At 46.4% G+C, this 22,881-nt stretch overlaps 1 protein-coding gene across 1 annotated transcript; it reads right to left on the bottom strand.

The window, feature by feature from the left end:
* Window positions 1-2,767: 2,767 nt before the first annotated feature.
* On the bottom strand, window positions 2,768-9,393 carry LOC136492257 (tRNA(His) guanylyltransferase 1-like; the record flags this gene model as incomplete). The annotated part of the gene is made up of 8 exons (XM_066488337.1): window positions 2,768-2,783; window positions 2,839-2,960; window positions 3,039-3,124; window positions 3,437-3,461; window positions 8,641-8,715; window positions 8,785-8,892; window positions 8,971-9,056; window positions 9,369-9,393. Coding segments are annotated over 8 exons (543 nt in total), but the record flags the coding sequence as incomplete, so codon positions are not given.
* Window positions 9,394-22,881: the final 13,488 nt, after the last annotated feature.

The following is a 22,881-nucleotide window of genomic DNA, read 5'->3' as shown; positions in this document are numbered from 1 at the left end:
ATGCTATCTCCGGTTCACAACGCTCTTGTTTTTGACTCTTTTATTTACTGTCTCCAACATGTTTTACTCGGAGGTACCTGTCATTTTTTTTGCAACCTTACCCCGTCTTAATCCTTCGCCAACTATTAATACCCCCTCCGTTTTAAATTATAAGTCGTTTTGACTTTTTTTATACATATATTTTACTATGTATCTGGATATAATAATATGTCGAGATACATAACAAAATGGATGAACCAAAAAAGTTAAAGCGACTTATAATTTGAAATAGAGGGAGTAACTTATAATTTGAAATGAAGAGAGTAGTATAAGAGAGTGTATATAGGCGGTATACGTGTATATTGGACGGTGTATTTTTGGTACATTCTATCTACTTTTAAAATACTTGACGTTCATGAGGAGATAACTAGTTTTGAAATAACCTAATTGCTTTCCCTAAACATCATTAGTTCTTGTGCAAAATAACGAGTATGGTGAGCAGGAGCCAGGAGGATGGAGTATCATGCGCAGTCGTCACTCCTCAGTTGACAAGAGAACAGCGCATCCAAGAATTCCGTTGTGCTAGTACCGTTGGCAACTCGGCATTCCCGTTGGTTAGGGGCATTTGTTTCTGGCATTTCGGGCCGGGCTAACATCTTTTTGCGGCTATATGTCGTCCGTACTGGCCGCAGTGGTACCAGCACGACTCGAGACAACACCACGTGCCGCCTGAGCTGGAGCAGTGGCAGAGTCGCAGAGACGACGCGCAGTACCAGACGTGGCCCAAACCGCGAGAAGCGCCGTGCGCCCTGCGTCCGCCGCGCGTTTCAGCAATCAGCGCTCCGGTGTCCAGTTTGGCTTGGCGGTGGCGGTACCGTGCGGTGAACACCTATGGCTCCGACGCCCGAAAAGACGAGCTGAAAGCGAGCGCGCACGGGCACGGACGGGCATGGGCAAGGGTGCCGACTGCCGAGCCAGCACGTCGGCCGCCTGGCCGTGGGCGCGCTGGCCTGCCACGAGTACGTGCTTCGGATGCTTTCGCTTCTCCTGTTATTATCCAGCGGGTGTCCCGGTGACGTCTGAAGTCTGAATTCCCGGCCCGGGGGACAGTGCTGCCTGCGTCGTCCGTGATTTGCTCGAGGGATAAGAACAACGGCAACAAAGGCCTCACAGAAATGAGAGATGCGCGTAGGGTTTTGGCTTGAAAAAAAAAATGCAAAAATGACACTTAGCCATGGCATTTGTTTTCATATGGGCATGTGATATTTTAACTTGTGCTGAAGTCTTCAGAAGACCATGTTAATGGACTGACGCCGCGGCTTAAACGATCGATTTACGTTCGTCTTAGTTTCATGATGGCCTGGCACTCTGGCCAGCGAGACTGTGACACCAAGTGCATGCGGTACCATAGATCTGTCGCTCTGGCACAAACATGTGCATTGCCCGAGGATCCTTGGTCCATCTCAGGCAAGTATGATCAACTGTGTACTCCCCTCCTCCTAAATCCTAAATACAAGATATCCAAGTAATTTAGAATCAAATATGAAATCCTGCAAAAATCTAACTTGCCCTCACTAATTAGTTAGTTCCATTGTACTCTAAATTATTTAATGTTCTACACTAGTTTAATAATAAAAAAGGTATGAAGGCATGCTTTTGATTTCGGTAACCAATTACATGAGCGATTTTAGGCAAGATGAGGCAAGTATTGATCAACATCGCCCGGCTAGATTGTGTCAACTGAAACAGGGACACGCACCCAGAGTGGCACAACAGAGAAATAAATCCTTGTGTGACTAATCAATCACAGACACAAACCACCTGTTACGTCCCTGCTGTTCATGTGATTCTTCAACTATTCCCCGTATCGTCCAATCAGGAGTTAATCCAACACTTTCATGCAACTTTGATTCCGTGGCCTGTCTTCTTGCAAGGCTAGAAGGAAGCTCAAGAAGGCAGGCATTCCTCGGCAAGCAAGCACAAGCAGCAGCTCCGTCACTCATCTCAGATTGCCTTTATTCGTCACTAGTCCATCACGCGCGCCACCGCGCGCGCCGGCAAATCACTCGGTTAAGGCGCAGATAAAAAATATGTTCAATACTTGTACGGAAATAATATTAGGAGTCTAATGTAGATACGTCATGCACAAAAACTTAAAGATTGGAGCTCTTTTTGATTTAATACGTTAAAACTATTCAGAATTCTAAACATGAAATGCTTGATGTGGTAGATCACATTTCCTAGCAAATACAGAGAAGGCAATGCAATAAACTATTTCAGGTCTTCACACTGCATGAGAAATATTCTAAAGCTTCAGTTTTCACACCGACCATCAACCATGAGTATTGATTTTTTTTCTAGAGTCACATAGAGACTAGAAATTGGAAGAAGTGAGGAAATGCCATTTACCTTACCCAGTTAATAAGGCAATCAAGGTAATCCTAAAGAGAACCTGCATGCTTTTGATAAATAAAAAGAAGGATCCTCACTGATCAAATTGGCAAGCATTGATGCAAACAACAATCCAATTACAAGGACAAAAGATGTGTTTGATGCCATATTTCTTTACAAACCAACGCATTTTCCCCCGTTCCCCAAATAATCAATTAAGCTAATGCTATACACACATAGCTTGATCTGTAGTAGAAAGGACAGGTGAATAATTCAAACCGACCTTGTCGAAGAATGTGTTGATGGTTTTCCCAAAACTCAGGCCCTATGATATCAACATGTGCAGCTGTAACTTGCAATCTTGGTCTTTTTATGGGTTCCCCATAGTCATCAATCTTCACAGCTGTTTGTACCTACAGTTATACGCAATACATTATAAGAAAGACGTTGTCTTGCATGACTGCTAACATTTGCAGCATCACCTTCTCTCGGTAAACACTACATCCTTTGCGGAACATAGCCGGTTCATCATCATAGTTTATTTGGAATTGTTGAGCTAGCAGCTCATTCTTGTCTTTTGCAAATGTTCCCTAGAAAAACAAAACTTGAACTAAAACATTTATACCATTGTGATAGAAAGGTCACCAACTCAAGAAAATTTGTACTACCTTCAAAGCTAGCTGAAGCTCTTGTTCACTTTTTGCAGACTTCACCAACATCCAGAAGCAGGTATTATACTGATTATTTATATGACCTGAAAGGCGTAAACAAAGAATATGCATATCAGTGAACTAATCGAATTAGATATAGATCGCTCTTTTCTTTTTATGTTTGACAAGAAGGTTCATGCTTTCTACAACTTTGGTGGGTATGATGTGGTTTTCTTGTAGGACTTGAGGGCAAAAAAAGTCGCGCAAATAAATATGAGGTCTCATTTGCTATACAAGAAAATTTGAATTGCAGTTCCAGTAGCTTACGCCGAGAGTCACATAGAGGAGAGGGAGTTTAGGGAAGGGGAGGGAGGAGGGGAGAGAGCGCACGCTGCAGTTTAGGGTTTGGCCCGTACCTAGGGTTTCGCCGAGCAAAGGAGCTCATGCTCCCCGACTGGAGAAGGCATTGAGGAGGCCGTGCGGAGGATGGGGGAGAGGAAGGACGCGACCGGGCCCCACCCACGCCGGCGCGGCGGCCGCAGGGGGCGGCGTTCCCTCGCGCTCACCGCCGCCTCGGGAGGGAAGGGGAGAGAGGGAGAGTAAGGGGAGGGAGGGCAGAGGAGGAGGAGGAGGAGCAGGATGGGCGCCGCCGCCGCGGACCGGTCGCAGCAGGCGGGCCGTGGAGACGGGGAGGGCTCGCGCTGGATCCGACTGCTCGGCACAGATCCACCTTCTCCGTTGGTTGCGCGAGGTTGACGCCGTGCTCCAGCCTCAGATCGGCCGCCGGGAGGGGCCCCGCGAGCGGCCGCTCCAGATCCACCGCCGAGGTTGCTGACGTGACCTTCCCGTCGTCATGCACGGCCAGCACGGAGTTTCATCCGCCGCCAGAGGCCTCCGGCGCGTCAGGGCGTCCGCTGGCTGGCCGTGGGGACGACCGGCGATGGAGGGGCGAAACCCTAGGCCGCGCGACCCGCCGTGTTGCGTCGCGAGGAGGAAGTGGCGTTGGTGGTGGTGGAGGAGAAGGAGGAGGGAGGGCGGGCCACCGCCGAGGCCGCCCCGCGCCGTCGCCTGAGCCGCGTCGCGAGCGGGGAGCGAGGGAGCCGCGAGGCCGGAGCTCGAGCGGCGAGGCGGCAGGCGGCGCATCTCGGCGGCTCACCGGTGCGGCGGGGCCGGAGGCGGAGCCCGCACGCACGGCGGAGGTCGCCGGGGCCGGGGGCGGAGGTCATCGGGACGGGGCGGAGCCTGCGCGCTCGCCGGCGGCCGGGTCGGGCGGAGCCCACGCTTCTTCCTCGACTCCGGTGAGTCCCTGCTTCTTCCTTCTTCCTCAACGGCAAGCCGCTCCTCATCTCGTTCTTCTCACGCACGCGTGCGGCCATGCAGCACTCGTCCCACGAGGACCGTCCCCGTCCGCTCTTTTTTGAGGGGCGAACCGCGCCCGGATCTTCAGCGAATATTCGCTCGTGGGACGTCCTTGTCCCGCTTGACTCGGATCCAAACAGCCCTCGTCCCGGGGCCGTCCCATCCCATCCCTCCTTGTCCTAGCATCCAAACACTACCGAAGAGATCAGCATGTGTGCTGCCATTTCACCGATTGCTGCTGTAGCAACATCCTTTGTTACTTTGGTCCGTTTGCTTGATTCCCATTACCTGTCCTCGTCTCCTTTTTATTTGTTTTGCAAGGATGTACTGGTCCAGGTCCATGTTTGGGGTCTTGCTTATACTATACCATACCATGTAGCTATGATATTGCCTAGGCAAAGGTTAGACACCTCCCTATCCACTTTGCCATCTCATCCTCTTTGTTGACCACTTTAGGATTCCTTTATGGTTTTCTTCCCGAATTCCAGGTCTGCTTTGAGTTCTGCAGCGGAAAAAAAAAAGATCTTATGAGACTTACTTTCCTACAGTCCTATGGCCAATTCCCTTCGCAGTTGTGGACTTATACTCTCTCTCTTCTACTTAAAACTCTGCGCTTACTTAACTCCATTATCTGCTGTTGTTAGCATATAATTTTACATTATTATAAACCTGACTTTCTCTCATGAAACATGGCACTTAGGCTACAATTTCTGTTGTGTGCAAAAATTGCTCTGTTTTTGGGAGACTAAATACCTTGCAATGTTGCTACATTTCTAAGGCATGATTATATATACTCATTTCAAGTGGATACATATTATGTTCAGAACATGGAAACATTGAGACTAAATACTTGCAATGCAATGCCGCTGCATTTCTGAGACATGATTATATATACTCTCATTTCCTTCCATCTTCCGTAGCTTCTGTGGACTCATCGGAAGGAAACGGCCTGGACATAAACTGCAGCAGTAACTCAACCATGCCGTGAGCTCAACTGACATGACACTGAATCAAGTTATGGTCATCTACTTGGTTTATGGCTCCATTTCATGGGCTCATCTTTTGATGTATCGCCACTAGGTACATCTTCTACTTTAGGTTTACTATATTCTGCAGTTGTACCATACGACAGCTATTATGCATATAATATATGAATATGTACTTGCTCCCGTAAAGATTATATATTGCAGTCTATATATTGACATTCAAAATCTTTCCTGTTGTCTGCCTACGCACCGCGTTACTCAATGATGAAACACTTGCCTCAGCACCAACTGTAATCGCCCAACAGGCTGATCATCTCTGCACAACGCAGTATCTCAATATTATCTGTATCAAACATCTACCCATGTATATTTGAGTAATGGTATCCTATACCTATCTACTTCTACCTATACATCCCTAGAAACAATGTTCTCTTCTAGCAGTTCTCTAACCATCCACGTATGTACAATACAATATGTATAACTTCAACCTGTGTGCACATCACTATGGTTTAGCCATCCACTTTGTTCACTCGCGCAGGGGCGCGCGTTTTCTGCTAGTAATCATCTAATGCTATCTCCGGTTCACAACGCTCTTGTTTTGACTCTTTTATTTACTGTCTCCAACATGTTTTACTCGGAGGTACCTGTCATTTTTTTTGCAACCTTACCCCGTCTTAATCCTTCGCCAACTATTAATACCCCCTCCGTTTTAAATTATAAGTCGTTTTGACTTTTTTTATACATATATTTTACTATGTATCTGGATATAATAATATGTCGAGATACATAACAAAATGGATGAACCAAAAAAGTTAAAGCGACTTATAATTTGAAATAGAGGGAGTAACTTATAATTTGAAATGAAGAGAGTAGTATAAGAGAGTGTATATAGGCGGTATACGTGTATATTGGACGGTGTATTTTTGGTACATTCTATCTACTTTTAAAATACTTGACGTTCATGAGGAGATAACTAGTTTTGAAATAACCTAATTGCTTTCCCTAAACATCATTAGTTCTTGTGCAAAATAACGAGTATGGTGAGCAGGAGCCAGGAGGATGGAGTATCATGCGCAGTCGTCACTCCTCAGTTGACAAGAGAACAGCGCATCCAAGAATTCCGTTGTGCTAGTACCGTTGGCAACTCGGCATTCCCGTTGGTTAGGGGCATTTGTTTCTGGCATTTCGGGCCGGGCTAACATCTTTTTGCGGCTATATGTCGTCCGTACTGGCCGCAGTGGTACCAGCACGACTCGAGACAACACCACGTGCCGCCTGAGCTGGAGCAGTGGCAGAGTCGCAGAGACGACGCGCAGTACCAGACGTGGCCCAAACCGCGAGAAGCGCCGTGCGCCCTGCGTCCGCCGCGCGTTTCAGCAATCAGCGCTCCGGTGTCCAGTTTGGCTTGGCGGTGGCGGTACCGTGCGGTGAACACCTATGGCTCCGACGCCCGAAAAGACGAGCTGAAAGCGAGCGCGCACGGGCACGGACGGGCATGGGCAAGGGTGCCGACTGCCGAGCCAGCACGTCGGCCGCCTGGCCGTGGGCGCGCTGGCCTGCCACGAGTACGTGCTTCGGATGCTTTCGCTTCTCCTGTTATTATCCAGCGGGTGTCCCGGTGACGTCTGAAGTCTGAATTCCCGGCCCGGGGGACAGTGCTGCCTGCGTCGTCCGTGATTTGCTCGAGGGATAAGAACAACGGCAACAAAGGCCTCACAGAAATGAGAGATGCGCGTAGGGTTTTGGCTTGAAAAAAAAAATGCAAAAATGACACTTAGCCATGGCATTTGTTTTCATATGGGCATGTGATATTTTAACTTGTGCTGAAGTCTTCAGAAGACCATGTTAATGGACTGACGCCGCGGCTTAAACGATCGATTTACGTTCGTCTTAGTTTCATGATGGCCTGGCACTCTGGCCAGCGAGACTGTGACACCAAGTGCATGCGGTACCATAGATCTGTCGCTCTGGCACAAACATGTGCATTGCCCGAGGATCCTTGGTCCATCTCAGGCAAGTATGATCAACTGTGTACTCCCCTCCTCCTAAATCCTAAATACAAGATATCCAAGTAATTTAGAATCAAATATGAAATCCTGCAAAAATCTAACTTGCCCTCACTAATTAGTTAGTTCCATTGTACTCTAAATTATTTAATGTTCTACACTAGTTTAATAATAAAAAAGGTATGAAGGCATGCTTTTGATTTCGGTAACCAATTACATGAGCGATTTTAGGCAAGATGAGGCAAGTATTGATCAACATCGCCCGGCTAGATTGTGTCAACTGAAACAGGGACACGCACCCAGAGTGGCACAACAGAGAAATAAATCCTTGTGTGACTAATCAATCACAGACACAAACCACCTGTTACGTCCCTGCTGTTCATGTGATTCTTCAACTATTCCCCGTATCGTCCAATCAGGAGTTAATCCAACACTTTCATGCAACTTTGATTCCGTGGCCTGTCTTCTTGCAAGGCTAGAAGGAAGCTCAAGAAGGCAGGCATTCCTCGGCAAGCAAGCACAAGCAGCAGCTCCGTCACTCATCTCAGATTGCCTTTATTCGTCACTAGTCCATCACGCGCGCCACCGCGCGCGCCGGCAAATCACTCGGTTAAGGCGCAGATAAAAAATATGTTCAATACTTGTACGGAAATAATATTAGGAGTCTAATGTAGATACGTCATGCACAAAAACTTAAAGATTGGAGCTCTTTTTGATTTAATACGTTAAAACTATTCAGAATTCTAAACATGAAATGCTTGATGTGGTAGATCACATTTCCTAGCAAATACAGAGAAGGCAATGCAATAAACTATTTCAGGTCTTCACACTGCATGAGAAATATTCTAAAGCTTCAGTTTTCACACCGACCATCAACCATGAGTATTGATTTTTTTTCTAGAGTCACATAGAGACTAGAAATTGGAAGAAGTGAGGAAATGCCATTTACCTTACCCAGTTAATAAGGCAATCAAGGTAATCCTAAAGAGAACCTGCATGCTTTTGATAAATAAAAAGAAGGATCCTCACTGATCAAATTGGCAAGCATTGATGCAAACAACAATCCAATTACAAGGACAAAAGATGTGTTTGATGCCATATTTCTTTACAAACCAACGCATTTTCCCCCGTTCCCCAAATAATCAATTAAGCTAATGCTATACACACATAGCTTGATCTGTAGTAGAAAGGACAGGTGAATAATTCAAACCGACCTTGTCGAAGAATGTGTTGATGGTTTTCCCAAAACTCAGGCCCTATGATATCAACATGTGCAGCTGTAACTTGCAATCTTGGTCTTTTTATGGGTTCCCCATAGTCATCAATCTTCACAGCTGTTTGTACCTACAGTTATACGCAATACATTATAAGAAAGACGTTGTCTTGCATGACTGCTAACATTTGCAGCATCACCTTCTCTCGGTAAACACTACATCCTTTGCGGAACATAGCCGGTTCATCATCATAGTTTATTTGGAATTGTTGAGCTAGCAGCTCATTCTTGTCTTTTGCAAATGTTCCCTAGAAAAACAAAACTTGAACTAAAACATTTATACCATTGTGATAGAAAGGTCACCAACTCAAGAAAATTTGTACTACCTTCAAAGCTAGCTGAAGCTCTTGTTCACTTTTTGCAGACTTCACCAACATCCAGAAGCAGGTATTATACTGATTATTTATATGACCTGAAAGGCGTAAACAAAGAATATGCATATCAGTGAACTAATCGAATTAGATATAGATCGCTCTTTTCTTTTTATGTTTGACAAGAAGGTTCATGCTTTCTACAACTTTGGTGGGTATGATGTGGTTTTCTTGTAGGACTTGAGGGCAAAAAAAGTCGCGCAAATAAATATGAGGTCTCATTTGCTATACAAGAAAATTTGAATTGCAGTTCCAGTAGCTTACGCCGAGAGTCACATAGAGGAGAGGGAGTTTAGGGAAGGGGAGGGAGGAGGGGAGAGAGCGCACGCTGCAGTTTAGGGTTTGGCCCGTACCTAGGGTTTCGCCGAGCAAAGGAGCTCATGCTCCCCGACTGGAGAAGGCATTGAGGAGGCCGTGCGGAGGATGGGGGAGAGGAAGGACGCGACCGGGCCCCACCCACGCCGGCGCGGCGGCCGCAGGGGGCGGCGTTCCCTCGCGCTCACCGCCGCCTCGGGAGGGAAGGGGAGAGAGGGAGAGTAAGGGGAGGGAGGGCAGAGGAGGAGGAGGAGGAGCAGGATGGGCGCCGCCGCCGCGGACCGGTCGCAGCAGGCGGGCCGTGGAGACGGGGAGGGCTCGCGCTGGATCCGACTGCTCGGCACAGATCCACCTTCTCCGTTGGTTGCGCGAGGTTGACGCCGTGCTCCAGCCTCAGATCGGCCGCCGGGAGGGGCCCCGCGAGCGGCCGCTCCAGATCCACCGCCGAGGTTGCTGACGTGACCTTCCCGTCGTCATGCACGGCCAGCACGGAGTTTCATCCGCCGCCAGAGGCCTCCGGCGCGTCAGGGCGTCCGCTGGCTGGCCGTGGGGACGACCGGCGATGGAGGGGCGAAACCCTAGGCCGCGCGACCCGCCGTGTTGCGTCGCGAGGAGGAAGTGGCGTTGGTGGTGGTGGAGGAGAAGGAGGAGGGAGGGCGGGCCACCGCCGAGGCCGCCCCGCGCCGTCGCCTGAGCCGCGTCGCGAGCGGGGAGCGAGGGAGGGAGAGAGAGAGAGAGCAGAGAGGAGGGCATCGGGGCCGGTGAGAGCCGCCGAGGGCTTCGTAGCTGTAACAGAACCGACCAATTATACGAAATTAAGTAAGAAAATCATCCGCCAGAGCAGACGCTTTAGCAAACTTAAGCCCGTATAACCCGGTAGTCCGTGAAATCACGAAGGATTTCAAACCAACTCATGTCCCAGCCATGATCGTAATAAGTTTAGCGGTCACCAATCACATATTACATAAAAGTTTGCATAACAGATACATCAGAGTTTAAACATAGTTATTACAAAACAAGTTCGAATAAAGTAGCGGAAGTCAATTGTTTAAAACCACACACACTCACACAGAGTTCAAATAGATTGCCAGCGAATGATCATCTCCAACAAAAGCATCAGATGAGACGTAAGGAATGACCATGCCCATGGTCCTAAGCATCACCCATCGCAGGATACAGGCAGTTGATACAGTAGCCATAGTACATCTGCCCATCTGCAACAAGTGGGAATAAAACCCTGAGTACGAGAAGGTACTCAGCCAGACTTACCCGACATAACCGAAAATAAATGACACCAAGGATTATGAAGGGCTTTATAGTAGGGTAGCTGACTCATTTGCAAAAGAAGCATTTTTAGCATTTCAAGAACCTTTCTAAAAGCATTATTGCCAAGTTAATTATTATTAACCTGTCCACTAGATTTGCACCTATACTAGAGTAAACATGTGATTAAGCAGATAATGATAACCAATGATCATTAAGTAACTTCCACACCGTCATATTCATTATAACTGTCCAAGTGTTCCATAGCATTTACTACGATGAAGTCACTCAAGTCAAGTGCTCACTATCCAGGAGCGATGGCGATTCGAATCGATTCCTAACCAGCTGGTGATTTATTCCTTACACAAACCTCACTCACCCGCTAAAGTGAGATATTGATCACCGAGCCAACTTTCCAGGTATCTCGAGTTTGCCAGGAACCACATGTACCCGGGGGCCGACCGACTGCACTTTGGTCTTATCATCCCGCCCCCGTTTCCTACCACACCTGCTTCGGCACAGTGCGCTGCGGGCAATCTACTCGGCCCGAAAAATCTCCCAGTTTCGCGGTCGGAAGGTACTTTATCCGGCCAGCTAAATGTAAGGCATGCGTTCAACATGACTCGAGGCCCAACAACGGTCGGTCCTTAATCGACACAGACGGAAACACTACAGTTCAAAACTCTGCAAGTCTCCGTCCGGTCTCAACTTCATTTAACCCTTAGTTATACCATGACTTCATAGTCATCCAAGCAGATCCAGGTAACCACCTATAGCTCGCAGGTGACAGGAAATCACCCGACTTCTACCGGTCTAAGCCAGCTAAGCATTGACTCGACTGCGGATACCAGGGTAACAAGGATATAGTAAAACAAAGGTAAACAAGGTATAATGCAGCAACGGTTGCAAACAACTCCTGAACGTAATGCATCAATTTAAAGTAAAACATTTAATTAATTAATTGCAAACCGGGAGAAAATGCTCCGGGGCTTGCCTCTCTCGAAGGAGCTCGGACGGTGATCGGGGCACTCCGGAAGTTCCTCAACGTCCTCCTCGTCGGCTTCTGGCACTTCCTGCTGCTGCGCCTCGAGCTGCTCCTCGGGCTCCTCGGTTATGACGACTGGGTTCTCGGTTTGCGATCCTGTATGATGCAATGCGCGTAAGTGATTATGCAAACGGTGCATCGAAGGAGATGAATGCAATGGATATGTTTAAATGCAAGGTAGTCAACATCATCCACGAAACTATAATACAAGCACATGTCATCTACTGCATTCTCTTCTACTACTAATATGTTAAGTTAACCTATCTTATGAAATGCTTCAAAGATACACCAAAGCTTTACTAATTTCTTAATCACACTTAAAGCGACACTTGCTTAAACCCTAATTAATAATAGGTTTGAATAGCAACATATATTTCTGATGCTCCTAAAAATCTGAGAAAATTACAGTAGCATAATACTACTCTAAACAGACTACCATAAAAATTTCATGGCATTTGGATAAGTGAACTATCCTACACAAAAATGACAAGCTATAGCATGAAAATGAGCATGAAATTACTTTGTACTATGAAAAGTGTCAAACAACAGAAATAATATTTTTCCTAGGTTCTTCATAGCATATAATGGCTGTACAAAAATTATCACATGCATGTTTTATACAAAATTTGTGCCCTAGCAAAAATAACAAAAATCAGCCATTAAAAGTACTTGAACTACACCTCAAAATTTTTCCACAGAACATGCATGAAATATATTTTTCCTAGGAAGTACATGACATAAGAAGATGAACAAACTTGAAATCATATTTTTCTGAAGCCTATATATTTCTATACCCATTTTTCAAGTTATCAGCAATATTCAAGATTAAATAAAATCCTATAGAAAAGTATCCCAAAAATGACATGCAATAATTTTCCCTAGTAGATCTGGTAATAAGGAACCTAGAAAAATTTGTTTCAACAAATTTGGAGCAAATCTGACCATCCAAACATTTTTCAAACCATTTTTGATTTCAAATAACAAATAATAAATAGAAATCAATTCATTTAAATGCTACTGGGCCGGCCTGCGGAATGGAACTGGCCCACGGCCATCACCGGCCTGCGCGGCCCAAGCGCGAGGGAGGGGGAGTCGGCCTGGCTCGGGGCTCGGCCCACGGCCGCTTTGCCTGGCCGGCTTGGCCAGCCGAGGCGAGGCGCCATGCCGGGGCGCGCGCTGGCGCGGCGGCGCGGCTCGGCCAGCGGCCAGCGGCCGTCTCCGGCCACGGCAACGCCAGAGAGCGAGCGCAGGAGACGCGCGAGGAGAAAGCGAGCTCGGCAAGGTCGCTATGCGAGGCTGGAGAGGGAAGGAAAAGGGCGCTCCACGGCGGCCGTGCATGGCGGTGCCATGGACGCCGGTGGCGAGGCGCGGGGAGGTCCGACCTGTGCTCGGAAGGCGGAGCAAGTTCGAGCACCACTTCGAGGAAGGCGAGGCGGAGCTCGGGGCACGAGGAATTGGAGAAAGGTGCGGTGGTGCTTGAGGTGGACGACGGCGGAGCTCGAGCACGGTGACGGCGGGGCTCGGAGCTCGCGGCTGCGGAGGAGAAGGGAAGGAAGTGCGGGCGCGAGTGAACAAGCGCGCGGGCACGGACAGGTGAAGGCGGGCGCGTGGGCACAGTGCCAGGCCACGGCTGCCGCGCGGCGGGCGACGCCAGAGCAGAGCGGCCACGCGGCGGGCAAGCTCTGTCATGGCCGGGACGCGCGGCGCGCGGGGGAGAGAAGGCAGCGCGCGGAGAACTGGGCCGCGGCGAGCCAGCTGGGCCGAGGCAGGCGCGGGTGAGCGGCGACGGGCGCGGAGGCAGGCCGGGCCGCCTGTGCGGCTGGGCCGAAAGCGAGGCGGCGGCCCAGGAAAAAGGAAATGAAGATTTTCAATTTATTTTCAAGAAATTTTTAAATGCCACCATTCAAACATTATTTTGAGCAAGAAAATGACCTCTTTTGAAAATGTACCAAAAATGAAAATTGCTTAGAATTCAATTCCCTACAACTTTGCTTTAGGTTGCTCTGGCATGCAAACATTCTAAGTGGTACTTTTTAAACAGTCAAACCAAAAAGTCCTAGGGTCAAAACAAGTCAAACCATGATTTGAAATCCTAATTGGGCAAAATGATCTACATGAACATTGCTCCTAATGACTTTCTAAGCATAGCTAAGGTGTTTAACAATAGATTTAGCTATACCACACATTGGTCATACAATAAGCAAGCACTAAAGGTACTGAAATTATGAAAACACTTGAAATGATACATTTGTTTCAAATCATGTTTCCCATGTTTCAAGTGACATATGCTCATGAATTGATGAATGATGCTCATGAATATGAAATGCAAGTGCAATTAGGCAAGAATAACACCAGGGGTGTTACAGCCCTCCCCCCTTATAAAAATCTCGTCCCGAGATTTGGGTTACGAACCATTTGTTATAAAATTCTTCATAAGCTTTTTGTAGATACTCTCCTGTTTCCCAAGTTGCATCTCCCTCATCATGATGATCCCATTGTATCTTGTATGTTTTCACCACACTATTCCGAGTAGCACGTTCCTTAGTGTCTAACACTCGGACTGGTTGTTCACGATACACCAAATCTGATTTGAGTTGGATACCTCGAGGTTCTATTCTTTCCTCCGGAACACGCAAACATTTCTTGAGATGTGATACATGGAAAACTGGGAAAACTGTACTCATTGTCTCAGGTAACTCTAACTTGTAGGCTACCGGACCTCTTTGTTCCAAGATTTTGTATGGTCCTACGAATCTTGCGGCAAGCTTTCTGCGGATTCCAAACCTTTTCTTCTTCATTGGTGTGACTTTCAGATAAACATAATCACCAACTTCAAACACAAGGGGTCTCCTTCTTTTGTCCGCATAGCTTTTCTGACGTGATTGGGCAGCTTTCATATTCTGCTGAATAATCTGAACTCTCTTCTCGGCTTCTTCTACAAAATCAATGCCATAATACCTTCGATCTCCAGGTTCGACCCAATTCAATGGTGTTCTACATTTTCTACCATATAAAGCTTCGAATGGGGCCATCTTGATGCTTTCTTGATAGCTATTATTATAAGAAAACTCAGCTAACGGTAACCATGACTCCCATGATCCCTTGGAAGACAATACACAGGCTCTCAACATATCCTCCAAAACAGCATTTACTCGTTCAGTCTGACCATCTGTCTGAGGATGATAAGCGGTACTGCGAATCAAACTAGTTCCTAAGCCTTTGTGTAAATGTTCCCAAAAATGAGCCGTGAACTGTGAGCCTCTATCAGATATTATGGTCTTTGGTATACCATGCAACCTCACAATTTCTGCGACGTACTTTTCGGCATATTGAGGTGGTCGATAAGTGGTTTTGACAGGTAGGAAATGAGCGGTCTTGGTAAGACGATCCACAATTACCCAAATTGAATCATGTCCTTTTTGAGTAGTGGGCAAACCCGTGATAAAATCCATACTGATATCGTCCCACTTCCAACTAGGGACTGATAAGGGTTGCAACATACCGGCAGGTTTCATGTGAATGGCTTTCACTCGACAACATGTGTCACATCTGGCAACATATGCTGTAATTTCTTTCTTCATTTTGGTCCACCAATAGCGAGATCTTAGTTCTTGATACATCTTACTACTTCCAGGATGGATAGATAGCTTAGACAGGTGAGCTTCATCCATGAGTTTATTCCTAAGCTCTCGATCCTTGGGAACCACAAGACGGTTGTCAAACCACAACACGCCCTGTTCATCCACTTTAAAGTGTTGAGACGGCTTTTCTTTTATTTTCTCTTTGATGTGGAATATCCCCTTGTCAGTTTTCTGTCCTTCTATTATCTTACTCTCCAACGAGCAACTAATCTGAATACTATTTAACACAGCAGGATGCATTAGATCGAATCCATCTTCAAGTAATGGCTGCACAGTCAAGTAATGTGACTTCCTGCTCAAAGCATCTGCCACAACATTGGCTTTACCAGGATGATATTGCACATTCAAGTTGTAATCTTTGATCAATTCCAACCATCTACGCTGTCTCATGTTTAGCTCTGGTTGGGTAAAGATATACTTAAGACTCTTGTGATCCGTGAAAATATTGCACACGTTACCAAGTAGGTAATGTCTCCAAATTTTTAGGGCGTGCACAACTGCAGCAAGTTCAAGATCGTGTGTTGGATAGTTGACCTCGTGCTTTCTCAATTGACGTGATGCATAAGCTATGACTCTCCTTTCTTGCATAAGAACACAACCCAATCCAGTCTTTGATGCGTCGCAAAACACATCAAAGGGTTTCTCAATATCTGGTTGTGCTAGAACAGGAGCAGTGGTCAACAGTTTCCGCAAAGTGTGGAAAGCTGCTTCACACTCCTCTGTCCACACAAACTTGTGATCCTTCTGTAGGAGACTCGTCATCGGTTTGGCGATCTTTGAGAAATCTGGTATAAAGCGACGGTAATAACCCGCTAGTCCTAAGAAACTTCTAATCTCAGGAACTGAGGTCGGTGCTTTCCAATTCATAACTTCTTGCACCTTACTTGGATCGACTGAAACTCCATTCTCTGACAGAATGTGACCAAGGAAAGGAACTTCCTTCAACCAGAATTCGCATTTGCTAAACTTAGCATACAATTGATGGTCTCTAAGTCTGGTCAAGACAGTTCTCAGATGCTCTTCGTGATCTCTCTCATTCTCGGAGTACACCAGAATGTCATCGATGAATACTACCACAAACTTATCCAATTCCGGCATGAAAACTGTATTCATCAAGAACATAAAATATGCGGGAGCATTTGTCAAGCCAAAAGACATGACAAGATACTCATACAACCCGTATCTGGTGGAAAATGCAGTTTTTGGTATATCCTGTGGCCTAATCTTAATCTGATGATAACCGGATCTCAAATCTATTTTTGAGAACACCTTGGCCTTGGATAATTGGTCAAACAGAACATCAATATGTGGCAAGGGATATTTATTCTTGACGGTCACAGCATTGAGTGGCCTATAATCTACGCACATTCTCAACTGTGCCCTCTTTCTTTTTCTTCACAAACAAAGCTGGACATCCCCATTCAGACTTGCTTGGCCGAATAAACCCCTTTTTCGACAAATCTTCTAATTGCTTCTTTAGCTCAGCTAACTCATCTGGAGGCATCCGATAGGGTCTTCTTGAAATTGGAGCTGTTCCGGGGACTAGCTCAATTCCAAACTCAATCTCCCTATCTGGCGGAAGACCAGGTAGCTCATCCGGGAATACGTCCGGGAATTCACACACTACCGGAATCTGATGAATAGGAATGACTGCCGTAGCGCATGTAACACTTATAAGGTCTGTTCTTTTAGGCAATGGTACTTGGAAAGTACCCTCACCTAGGGGATCCTTAAGGGTAAGTACTCGACCTCCAGTATCTATGACTGCTCCCCAATCCTTCATCCAATTCATCCCTATAATGACATCCAAGACTAACCCAGGCATAACTATCAAGTTCACTCGGAACTTCCTGCTACCTAATTCAAGGGTTGCCCCTCGAACCATCCGGTTGGTCAAAACATCAGCCCCTGCTGAACTTATACGATAACCATAACCCAATTCTGTGCATGGTTGTTCATGTTTCTGTGCAAATGCTTGACTCATAAAAGAATGCGATGATCCAGAATCAAATAGAACAACTGCAGGGTTTTCATTGACAGTAAACTTACCAGCAGTGACGGGCTCTCCCTCTGGAATTTCATCCACTGTTGTACTGTGCACTCTAGCATTATAAGTCTGCTGCTTCTTCTTGGGCGGGTATGGACAAAACCTCGAGAAATGACCGGGTTGATCACAGTTATAGCAGGGTCCTCTCACTGTCCCGGCAGATCCCACAGCTCCCTTGGAACTGCCTTGTACCGCAGTTGCGGCTGCTTTGTTGGGCTGTACTGCCATCTTGTACGGCTTTTGAGGTCCACGGAAATTTTGGCTTCTTGGCTGAGGTGGCCTGAATCTAGCGCCAGGTGCCGATGGGCGATAAGGAGGACGACCTCCCATAGGTGCTCTAGCTTGATGACGGCCCACCTTCGAAGGCTCTCTTGCGTGTCTTGGCTGCGGTGCTGGCGTTGTTATTCTTCTCCTGCTTCAGACAGTCACTGATGAAGTCGTTGAATCTGACGCGGTTGTTGGTACCAACATGCTTCATCATTTTTGGATTGAGACCCCTCTTAAAACTGGCTATCCTTTTGGCATCTGTGTCAACCATGTCGGGAGCATAGCGACACAAGTTGTTGAAGGCATGCAGGTATTGCGTCACGGTTTTGGTACCCTGGTTCAATGCCAGAAACTCTCCCAACTTCATCTCTGTCAGCCCGGGTGGAATATAGACTCCACGGAAGGCCTCAGCAAACTCTCTCCAAGAAATCTGAGCATTTGGAGGGAAGGTGGTGCGATGGTGCTTCCACCACATTCCCGCCGGTCCCTGCAATTGAAGTGCAGCATACTCCGTTTTCAGAACCTCAGTCATCCTCAACACACGGAATTTATCTTCCATCGTGTTGATCCATTCCTCAGCGTCGAGTGGCTCTGTGGCTTCCTTGAATACGGGTGGCCTGGTGTCCATGAAATCTTTGAAGCTGCTATATTGGTTTACTCCCATGCCACCACCTTGATTGTTACCACGTTGCACGTTGTTGGCTATGGTGCGCAGAAAATCTTCCATGTTCTTCTGGGATTGTTCCGTGTTGCGCTGACTCCCGAGCAGCTGTGCGAGAAACATCTCGGGGGTAAACGGGGGAGGAGGTGGCAAATGCGGTTCATGGGGAGGCTCATTGTTGTTGCCATGATTTCCTCCACCACCACCAGTCCCTGAACCGTTAGCACCGGGCTCAGCGGCTTCATACGTGGTTCGGCGAGTGTTTGTCATCTGCATATTTCAGCAACAAGTAATGATTGAGTGGAGCTGTAATAATTGCGAGTGAAGGAAAAATTATGCCGTACTGAATTTACTGGAGAGAATAAATTCATACAATAAAACAGAGGCACAACAATCGCAATTCCAATTAAAACAACAGCACTTAATCGGATTACTTAAACGGCAAACATCGCGTCCATACAATCACATTGCCAGCATACATACACTGGACTTTTTATGCGTTCAGATATCGCATTCGAAAATCAAGTTCCAAACACATGCCAATTCTCATACGTTCGAAGCAACATACGATAGATTACATGCCAACAAAAGAAAGGTCATCGCGACAGGACCTAGATACTAGCGCAAGGCAACTAGCCTACTCCTCGGGGCCATCGTCGGGATCGGAGACGTCACCATCGCCTCCAGGTGAAACTACAGGCTCGTTCTGGTTGTCGTCATCGATGTCCATGCCAGCGGCGTTTGCTGGAGCATAAGGGCCAACCCCATTGTAGAGCGCGTGAAACTCCTCGTGCAGGTTGCCGTTGTATTCCTCTAGCTCATCGACTCTCTGCAACAGAAGGTTTCTTGCGTTCCAGGCTTCATTCCTTTCCTGGACCAACTGTCCAATCATGCGGTCTGCATTGTTGTTGGCTTGAGTCAACGTATGCACTCGCTGCATAGCTCTATCACCTCTCTCAACCGCCTGATCTCGCTGTAAGTTCATATCAGCCAACTGCTCCTGCAAGCTAGCTATAGCTCGTGCCTGTCTCTTCTTCTGCTTCTTCCCTTTGAGCTTATCCTCACTACGCAAGCCAGTCAAAGTCCAGTAGGTACTCTCGAGACCCTCATACGCTCTGATGGCGGCGAACATAGCACTCATTGCCTGGTTGTCGCTAGCCTGTCCCTCCGCTGGACCTCTGACTAATGCGCTTCCTTGAGGCTGAACCCAAATGGCATCACGAGGATCATCCCTAGGAAAAGTACCAGCTAGAGCTGCTGCAAGCTCACTGGGAAATCTGCTCATAATGTCCCTGATGACACGGAAGGCTGCTCCCTCTGCACCCTCAGCTGGAGTGCGACCCTCAAACTCCAAATGCCAACCATCCCAATCTGGAGCATCACCGAGAGCAGGAACCGTGATCTCCACCACTGCAAGTCCATCATCTGCTAACTGGCTCTCATTCCAAGAGTACACCGGCTCTTGACCCTCTGGGTACCCCACATCATGGAGCACTCTCCAAAGCAAAGTTGGCATGCCAAACTCGCTCAAGAAGGTGTCCGTGGTGCGGTGCTCCCTTAGGGCCAACGGACGTCGGGGTGCTCTTCCTCCGGTGGACTTACGGGCGGTCTGCTTCGTGCGGGCCATCTGTAGCAAAAGTTCTCTTATTACTCCGGGGAAACATATTTTAGGTGATACAACTTTTATCAAAATGAGATAATCAATTTATAAGGGGAGGAATGCATGAGATGAATGAAATGCACAAGTAACATGATGTATGTACGGGTCGTACGTTCTCACAAACTTAGGAAATAATTAATTTCTAACGACTAAGTCGGTGGCATACAACGATCTCTCAAAACGTAGCTAATACGTTCTACACGATAGCGCTGTTATGTACCTGCAGAAGATTCATTTCAGCCCAATTCCCAATGAATGCATAAAGCAGTAAAATTTTATCTACACGATCTACACGAATCCCCAGATACGTGTACAACGGTAGTAACTACCCGAACCATCGTCCTATTGACGGCATCGCCTCAACAGACGGAAGACCCATACATGAGATACCTTTGTAAAACATGCGTAGAACATGTAATTACTCCAGCATCAAATAAGCATTCACCCTAGATCGGCGGTGTATCCGATCATGCTCTCACAACTCACACTTACCGAGGCGCAGAGGCAAATGATCCATTCATTACCACTCAAACAAGTGGTACTCATACAATAGCACGCCGTATGAGCGACGAAAGAGAAATATGATGCAAGAACCCCAGTCAGTACTTAATTAAGCCACCTAAAGTCCTTAACTGGGCATAAAGGATATGATCACTGGCACACTTTATAGTTTTAAAATCACGTTTTTCAAATGCCTTTTTGTTTTAAATACACTTGTGAACAGTAACACGCTAAACCATGCTCTGATGCCAGCTGTAACAGAACCGACCAATTATACGAAATTAAGTAAGAAAATCATCCGCCAGAGCAGACGCTTTAGCAAACTTAAGCCCGTATAACCCGGTAGTCCGTGAAATCACGAAGGATTTCAAACCAACTCATGTCCCAGCCATGATCGTAATAAGTTTAGCGGTCACCAATCACATATTACATAAAAGTTTGCATAACAGATACATCAGAGTTTAAACATAGTTATTACAAAACAAGTTCGAATAAAGTAGCGGAAGTCAATTGTTTAAAACCACACACACTCACACAGAGTTCAAATAGATTGCCAGCGAATGATCATCTCCAACAAAAGCATCAGATGAGACGTAAGGAATGACCATGCCCATGGTCCTAAGCATCACCCATCGCAGGATACAGGCAGTTGATACAGTAGCCATAGTACATCTGCCCATCTGCAACAAGTGGGAATAAAACCCTGAGTACGAGAAGGTACTCAGCCAGACTTACCCGACATAACCGAAAATAAATGACACCAAGGATTATGAAGGGCTTTATAGTAGGGTAGCTGACTCATTTGCAAAAGAAGCATTTTTAGCATTTCAAGAACCTTTCTAAAAGCATTATTGCCAAGTTAATTATTATTAACCTGTCCACTAGATTTGCACCTATACTAGAGTAAACATGTGATTAAGCAGATAATGATAACCAATGATCATTAAGTAACTTCCACACCGTCATATTCATTATAACTGTCCAAGTGTTCCATAGCATTTACTACGATGAAGTCACTCAAGTCAAGTGCTCACTATCCAGGAGCGATGGCGATTCGAATCGATTCCTAACCAGCTGGTGATTTATTCCTTACACAAACCTCACTCACCCGCTAAAGTGAGATATTGATCACCGAGCCAACTTTCCAGGTATCTCGAGTTTGCCAGGAACCACATGTACCCGGGGGCCGACCGACTGCACTTTGGTCTTATCATCCCGCCCCCGTTTCCTACCACACCTGCTTCGGCACAGTGCGCTGCGGGCAATCTACTCGGCCCGAAAAATCTCCCAGTTTCGCGGTCGGAAGGTACTTTATCCGGCCAGCTAAATGTAAGGCATGCGTTCAACATGACTCGAGGCCCAACAACGGTCGGTCCTTAATCGACACAGACGGAAACACTACAGTTCAAAACTCTGCAAGTCTCCGTCCGGTCTCAACTTCATTTAACCCTTAGTTATACCATGACTTCATAGTCATCCAAGCAGATCCAGGTAACCACCTATAGCTCGCAGGTGACAGGAAATCACCCGACTTCTACCGGTCTAAGCCAGCTAAGCATTGACTCGACTGCGGATACCAGGGTAACAAGGATATAGTAAAACAAAGGTAAACAAGGTATAATGCAGCAACGGTTGCAAACAACTCCTGAACGTAATGCATCAATTTAAAGTAAAACATTTAATTAATTAATTGCAAACCGGGAGAAAATGCTCCGGGGCTTGCCTCTCTCGAAGGAGCTCGGACGGTGATCGGGGCACTCCGGAAGTTCCTCAACGTCCTCCTCGTCGGCTTCTGGCACTTCCTGCTGCTGCGCCTCGAGCTGCTCCTCGGGCTCCTCGGTTATGACGACTGGGTTCTCGGTTTGCGATCCTGTATGATGCAATGCGCGTAAGTGATTATGCAAACGGTGCATCGAAGGAGATGAATGCAATGGATATGTTTAAATGCAAGGTAGTCAACATCATCCACGAAACTATAATACAAGCACATGTCATCTACTGCATTCTCTTCTACTACTAATATGTTAAGTTAACCTATCTTATGAAATGCTTCAAAGATACACCAAAGCTTTACTAATTTCTTAATCACACTTAAAGCGACACTTGCTTAAACCCTAATTAATAATAGGTTTGAATAGCAACATATATTTCTGATGCTCCTAAAAATCTGAGAAAATTACAGTAGCATAATACTACTCTAAACAGACTACCATAAAAATTTCATGGCATTTGGATAAGTGAACTATCCTACACAAAAATGACAAGCTATAGCATGAAAATGAGCATGAAATTACTTTGTACTATGAAAAGTGTCAAACAACAGAAATAATATTTTTCCTAGGTTCTTCATAGCATATAATGGCTGTACAAAAATTATCACATGCATGTTTTATACAAAATTTGTGCCCTAGCAAAAATAACAAAAATCAGCCATTAAAAGTACTTGAACTACACCTCAAAATTTTT

Source organism: Miscanthus floridulus, chromosome 11 (assembly GCF_019320115.1).
Source record: "Miscanthus floridulus cultivar M001 chromosome 11, ASM1932011v1, whole genome shotgun sequence".
Lineage (NCBI taxonomy): Eukaryota > Viridiplantae > Streptophyta > Magnoliopsida > Poales > Poaceae > Miscanthus > Miscanthus floridulus.
Note: the sequence above shows the minus strand (reverse complement) of the source record. Positions and strands in the feature narration are given on the sequence as shown.